The 7,423-nt window shown below is 40.3% G+C and overlaps 1 protein-coding gene across 2 annotated transcripts in view; it reads left to right on the top strand.

Annotated features, from left to right (window-relative positions):
- HAVCR1 (hepatitis A virus cellular receptor 1) overlaps window positions 1–7,423 on the top strand; it is a 45,879-nt gene that overhangs the window by 16,759 nt on the left and 21,697 nt on the right. For both annotated transcript variants that reach the window (XM_073802752.1, XM_073802753.1), the window contains exons 2-3: window positions 1,963–2,020; window positions 3,885–4,217. In XM_073802752.1, the coding sequence (XP_073658853.1) occupies window positions 1,963–2,020; window positions 3,885–4,217 (391 nt within the window). The remainder of the gene's footprint in view (window positions 1–1,962; window positions 2,021–3,884; window positions 4,218–7,423) is intronic.

The following is a 7,423-nucleotide window of genomic DNA, read 5'->3' as shown; positions in this document are numbered from 1 at the left end:
TTTAGAAATTAATCTAGTTGTTGGGTTTCTGGTCAATTACCTACATCCAATATTTCTGGGTTACCTTGGTGAATTTCTCCTCTCCAAGGCTCTAATTGGATGACCCTTAGGAAATTTATTTTAGAAGAAAGAAGTTATAGTTCTGTTTGAGCTATATTGGTATTACTAGATGGGACCCTCTCACTTGGCCAATCAACGGTACTTGCTCTGACCATGGCTATACATATGAATTTTCTTTTAAAGTTACTCAAGCTCAATAAGAACAAGCTAAATTTCAGTCAAAAAATATAACTTCCCATTTATTAGGAGGGACCCTCCTTCAGTTATGGGGTGGATTTATATGACTATCACCGGACTATTTAAGTCATTTAAGTTTAAAAGCTCCCTTATATTGGGAACAGGCTCCCTTATATTGGGAACAAACTAAGGCTAATCAACCTAATAACACTAGGAAATTAGGCCGGGTGCCTTATGAACAATACCAATGTTTCATTACTTTTAAGATAGCGATTGGTAAGGAGAGACTGAGTCAGATGAGCTGGGAATATACTGGACCGCACCTAATGGAAGCGCTTGGCTTAAATATTTACTTATGACCCTATTAATGCTACTAGCTATATTATTTGTATTCTGCGTATTTTACAAGGTGGTTGTTTCTTGCATTACCAAACGTGTGACTGAGCCTCTGATAAAAATGATGACTAGGCAACTTGAAATGATTGACACACACATATATATATTTCTTTATGAACTCAAGATTGTAATAGTGTAACTCTCGATATGGGAAGAAGCAACAAGAGGGAATCTTTGCCTGGACCATAGCAGACTAGTAAGACAGGTGGTCCAGAGACTTTTAGCTACTATTAGCCGTGCCTAGTCCAATAATAGCAAACTGAGGATCTCAACAGAATCCTGGCCTGACTGAGGAAAGAGTATTCTTAGCACCATGGGATAAAATGGTCCTGAATTGCCTCCCAAATAATGATTGAATTTATAACCATGAGGGGGCACTGCCAGCTATACAGTGTCACTCTCCATCTGATTCTATAAGAGTTAAGTCACTAGCCACTGTAGTCCCTGATGTTCAATACACCCTGAAAGGAGTTCAGGGCAGTGATCAGGAATGGCACTCTGTGCTCTGGGAAAACTGGTTGAACAGGCCTTCAGATAGTTAGATGTTTTCAGGAGAAAATTTTATGAATCCAACTTTCTTTCATCTTCCCGTACTTAGAAAAGCACTAGAACTGAGATATCTGTTCCTTGTGACCAGCGGCGACCTTCTACCGAGATGTGTGCCTGATTGTACTTCTCCAAAATCATATATATGCTTATCTCTCCACCTCTGTCTCTTGGGAGAGGTTCCTCAGAACTCTCTGAAAGGCAGTCTCCTGGGCCAAAGACGGTCCTCAGTAAGTCCCCAAAGAAAACTGAAACTCACAACTCTCATGTTGTACGTTTTTATATCAGTGGGCGCTTGACAATTTGACTGAGGCTGGAGACTAGCCATTGTGGCCACAGAGCAGGAAGGAAGTCCCCTGCCCTCGCCAGAAGGCCAGCTGACTCTCATCTTCGAGGCAAAGGGTAAGTGCACCTTTGCCACGGGAAGTCTGGTCTTTGCTCTGGTGTCCTTGGCTAAGCCGGCCTCTGGTTTCCTTCCTGTTTGCTCCCTTATCTCCTCTGTCAGCACCTGGAGTCAGTTTGGACTCTAAGTATAGGAAAGGAGCTGGGGAAGAGGGGACTGCTTCAGAGGACACCTTTGCCTTTCTGTTGGAAGGGTCAGAGCCCTCAGTCACCTGGAGCCAACAGACCTGAAGCCTTTGCATGGTCTTGTTTCCAGCAGGTAGTCTTATGTGATTCCCCCCATCAGGGTGAAAGGAGAAGTTGCAATCTGAGAATTAAGACTCGTTCTGATACCATCTGGTTTGGGGGCACACCAACCAGCGTGCTCTGTGTTTCCTTCAGGCCGATACCATCATGCATCCGTGGGTAGCCATCCTGGGCCTCATACTCCTTCTGACAGGTAAGTGAATAGGTGGGCTGTACTTTGGAAGCGCTGAGGAAGGGGGAGTGTGTGTGGGGGTGTGGGGGTGGTGGGGGAGGGTAGGTGTTCTTGGGGTTTGTTGGAAGGTAATGGGGTCAACTAGTGACCAAAGAACCAGGCTGACACCTTAAACCAAAGAAATTGCATAAATGCTAAGAATTACAAAATCTATGGGTAGGTGAACAAGGCACCATGCAGTACAGGATGACATGTGCTGCCATTTGTGTTGAAACCAAAAAAAGGAGTAGGTAGATGGTTGTGTATGCATGAACTACTCAGGTGTATGTAGCAAAGAGTAACAGTTGTTGTCACGGTGTGGAAGGGGACGGGAAGAAGAAAAGGGGATAGGGTGGCAAGGAGACGAGTGCTTTATTGTACCATTTTGTGCCGTTTGATTTTTTTTAACCATGTGCAACTATTTCTTTTAAAAAGAAAATATTTTAACTTTCCTGGCAGTCCAGTGATTAAGATTCCGTGACTGCAAAGCAGGGGGCGAGGGTTTGATCCCTAGTTGGGGAACTAAGATCCCACATGCCTCCCGGTGTGGCCAAAAAAAAAATTTAAAAAGAAAAATATGTTAATTCAAAACATTCTGTGAGATAGGGAAAAATTTTAGAAATAGACATATCCTAAGTTTTAAAAACAATCTCTAGAGGTGGGAATGTGAGGAAAGTACATTTTAAAATTATACTTCTAAAACTTAAATTTTTATAATTAGCATGTATTACCTTTGTAGTCCAAAAATGACATTAAGCAAAATTAAATATTATCAGAATTACAGTGAAAAATATAGACTCTTAATTTATGTAACAATGAGTGTTTTATTCCCAGAGCATTTCCCAAACTCACAGCTCAGTCCTAACTATGATTAACTGTTGAATCTCAGATTTCTTTCAAGGACCACCCAGACTGCATTTGGCAATGCAGGGTTTTTTAAGCCACTGCCACAGGAGAGAGTTTTCCTGCCTATTTATTTTTAAGAGGCAAAATTTAGTATTTGATTGAATATTCTCCGATTTTTTGGTTTCACCTGGGTAAGTGGACCTTACCACCTGCATTGCAGGGCTGTCATCAACTCACGAGAAAGGATCCCTCCTTAAATTTTTTGGATTGATCGTAAAGCATGATAAGCCTCAGTTCCTCCTGAAACTATTATAAACCCTTTTTTCTAAGAACTGATTTCTAAAGAGTTTACTAGGCTTCTGCCTTCTAGTCAATGCTGCTTTAAGTAAAACATTAGCTCTGCTTTTTTTTTTTTTTTTTAAATAAGAGAGGAGTTGTGAGGTGACTTTATTTGCAATAGCAATTTTTAAAATTGCAATAAAAATTGAAAATCAAAACTTTAAATGCAATAGACTTTTTAAAACAGATTTCAACTGAGACAGTGATTGAATCTAGGGGAGAGGAAAAGCCGCATGTATGTATTACCTATTAAATAAGCAGATACCTGTCAAACACAGGATGAAGTACACACACACTCATGCATTACTGGAGTATCATTTGTTTCAAACCTTTTGGAAAGAAATTTGTTCATATTCACCAAGAGACTGAATATATTCCTGCCCTTTATCCTGATACTTTCTTTCTTGGAAATCTTTTCCTATTAGGAAATAATCCTGAATACAGGAAAACGTTTATATGATGTTTTATCTACAGATATATCTAGTAAATAGTAACGCTGCTAAAGAATATGTTAACATAGAAAAATGCTTATACTAAATTTTAAAACTCAAGATACAGTCAGATGATTACAAACCAAATAAGCTATATAAAGAAAAAAAATGAGAATGAAATTAAAGTTAAAGTATTGAGACCTCATGCTCAGGTTTCTCTTTATTTACAGATGGTGTAACGTCTTACCCACGAGTGACTGGAGTGGAGGGTCAGTCTGTCAGGCTACCCTGCACCTATGGTGGAGAAGTCACGAGCATGTGCTGGGGCCGAGGGGCATGTCCTTTAACTCGCTGTGGAAGTGACATTATCTGGACTAATGGATACAGTGTCACCTTTCAGAAGGACAAACGTTATAAGCTAAACGGAAACATTGGTGAAAGGGATGTGTCTTTGACCATAGAGAATGCAGCCCAGGCTGACAGTGGCTTGTATTGTTGCCGTGTTGAGAAGAAAGGGTGGTTCAATGATATAAAAATCACCCTAGACTTGAGTATAAAGCCAGGTGAGCTTGTCTTCCTCCTTCCTTTAATTACTTCCTGTGGGTTCCCAGAGATAAGAGTTTTCTGTTTGATATTAACTGTCTTCCTTTATTAGGGAAAGAGGAGGTTCCTATAATCTTGTTTTCTAATAACTTTTGGAATAGGATAACTTCTATTAGTGTAGAATGAAGTGTTAAGACCCAACAGAGTCAAAAATAAATAAAATAAAAAATAAATTAATTAAAAAAAAAAAGACTAACCTTGATTCAAGACCATAGTCTAGAGATCTTCCCAGTCAGCAAACTATCTCCTAAAGCAGTGCTTCAAAAATGCTAGTTGGTTCATGAAAAAGCATTCACTGTTCCACAGTGAAATATAGTGAACACTTTTATGGAGGTAAATTTATTCCACTTGAAGAACTGCCATTTTCTCTGAGGTTATGTCTTAGAAGAATTCTCAAGTGTCCTGTCTTAACATTTTAAGACTTATAGAGAATTCATACATATAAAATAGGTAATATAAGGTCCTGTCAAGTAGATGTATCATTTAGCTTTAACAATCATCAACTCAGTCTTGTTGCATATATATTGTATAAGCCTATATAGTTTCACCCCCTCCCTCTGTCCTGTCTTGGATTTTTTGAAGCATATTTCACACCATATCACTAAATTGACTGTTGAAAAAATAAAATAGCTTTATTGCAGTATGAAAACATTTGCATCTCAATAACGTTCACCTGTTCCTTTTAAGAATTTCATAAAATCCAAAAATCTGGGAAGTTTACATTTTTCCATCTTGATGTAGACATCCTAATTTTTCTTGCCATTTGATGAAAGGAGCAGGTTTTTCAGGATTTCCTGGTTTCTGATGCTCTTACCTAATGAACCTTCTCCCACTAAAGTCTTCTATTGACAACAGAATCCAATACCTGTGGCCTTCATAAGCTATGACTCTTTTTTGATTTAAATGAACTTGATATTGCAATCTCCCAACTTTTGTACTTGGCTTGTGTCCTTTATAAAGGCAGGTAAAATAAGGTCAATTCTGATGCAGCAAATAGCTGACTCTGGGGAACCTATGTGTAGGAGGCAATTTAAAGACACCAAAAGAGGCTGGAGCTGTAGACATGTGACGAGGCAACGTGTGGAGAAGAGATTATTCTTGGAGTTGTGAAATTATCTGATTGGTCTGGCTGAATATTTTTTAAAAAGGATAGAGAAAGAAATTAGTATGGGACTTTTTTGTTTCTTTTTGTTTTGTTTTAATTTATTTATTTTTGGCTGTGTCGGGTCTTCGTTGCTGCGCACGGGCTTTCTCTAGTTGCAGAGAGTGGGGGCTGCTCTTCATTGCAGTGCGTGGGCTTCTCATTGTGGTGGCTTCTCTTGTTGCGGAGCATGGGCTCTAGGCACGCAGGCTTCAGTAGTTGTGGCTTGCGGGCTCAGTAGTTGTGGCTTTCAGGCTCTAGAGCGCAGGCTCAGTAGTTGTAGCGCACCGGCTTAGTTGCTCGGCGGCATGTGGGATCTTCCCAGACCAGGGCTCGAACCCTTGTCCCCTGCATTGGCAGGCGGATTCTTAACCACTGCAGCACCAGGGAGGTCCCAGTAGGGGACTTTTAGAGTGCTTAGAAATTCTTTAATAGATGAATATTTACAAAGCCACTGCTCTGTCCAGTGGGAAACGGGTCCGTAACTGAGCCAAAGTGACTCTCTGCCTCCAATCCAATTTTTTGCTTAAGTTTTCTCGCACTTTTCACAGAATCAGCTTACTTTTCAACCTTCTGTTAGGGCTCTTCCTCAGCAGCTCCTCTACCCTTAGTTTCCTAGATTCTTCCTCAGAAAATACTTACCACTGAGGAAGACACATTAGTTAAACAAGCCAGTTAGGTTTCTTCCTTTTTATAGCCTTTGATCAGACTTTTTTGCTTGCTTCCTTTTTTCTCTAGATTTGATTTCAAACTGAAGGGAGGGGATTGGATTGCACTCTTCTTAAAAACCTCTAACTACACTGTTAGAGCAGGGTCAGCAAACTGTAGCCCTAGGACCAGATCAGATTATAAAACAGGCTCACCAACAGTTTTATAAATAAAGTTTTATTGGAACACAGCCACACCCATTAGTTTATATACTGTCTATGGCTGTTTTCACACTGACAGAGTTGAGCAATTACCACTGAGATCACAGGACCCCCAAAGCCTAAAACATTTACTAATGCCTTGTACATAATAGACACTCATAAATATTTGTTGAAAAAAACGTTTTTCTTCTTTAAGGCAAAAATTAGTTAGTTTCCAAACTAAATTGACGTCAATCCCTCAAAAGAGTTTTCACACCAATTGTCTCCTATTCAAGAGATTTGAGCTTCTAATTTATAGTTAGTAGAGTTGAAATTTAAGAATACTTCTTGTGGGCAAAAAAGATGCCTGGTGAGAAAAAAGTACACATTCTTTTTTTTTTTTTTTTTTAAATATGCCCTCTACTTTTTTTTTTTTTTTTTTTTTTTTTTTTTTTTGCGGTATGCAGGCCTTTCACTGCTGCGGCCTCTCCCGTTGCGGAGCAACAGGCTCCGGACGCGCAGGCTCAGCGGCCATGGCTCACGGGCCCAGCTGCTCCGCGGACCCCGAACCGGGGTACGAACCCGTGTCCCCTGCATCGGTAGGCGGACTCTCAACCACTGCGCCACCAGGGAAGCCCAAAAGTACACATTCTTGATTCAATCCTACAATTTCTGCTTTTGTGCCAGGCACTGTGTTTTGGGTTAATCCTAGTTGCAGTTCTTTCTCTGGGTAGCTCTGAGGACTTCAGTAAGTGGTTTGGAGTCCTATACCATTTCTGACTCTGGAAAGAGACAAGGTCATTACCTTTTGTTATTATCCCTTAGGAAGGAAGGAACCTTAAAAGGTCTAGTCCACCTTCAAACCAAATGCACAAGGCATCTGTGTTATCTAGCGTTTGTTAATGGTGTGAATTAATCCACATTTAGGATGCAGGTCTGTTGGGAGGGTACCCTTAGGACTGACTGAACGGAATGCTATTTGTTTGGTAAATATTCTGGTTCTTGGGAACTACTATTTAGTTCCTAGTCACACGTTACTGAGGACAAACACGGCTTCGGGCTCTAGACTTTTTTCCCTACCCCACGGACGTTTATGAAGATACGTAAATCTGATATGCGGGACTAGTCTTTTCAAAGGGCTTCGATACAAATCCCAGGTGTCATTTTTTTATCTCCA

The sequence above is a fragment of the Tursiops truncatus genome, chromosome 3 (genome assembly GCF_011762595.2).
Source record: "Tursiops truncatus isolate mTurTru1 chromosome 3, mTurTru1.mat.Y, whole genome shotgun sequence".
NCBI lineage: Eukaryota > Metazoa > Chordata > Mammalia > Artiodactyla > Delphinidae > Tursiops > Tursiops truncatus.
Note: the sequence above shows the minus strand (reverse complement) of the source record. Positions and strands in the feature narration are given on the sequence as shown.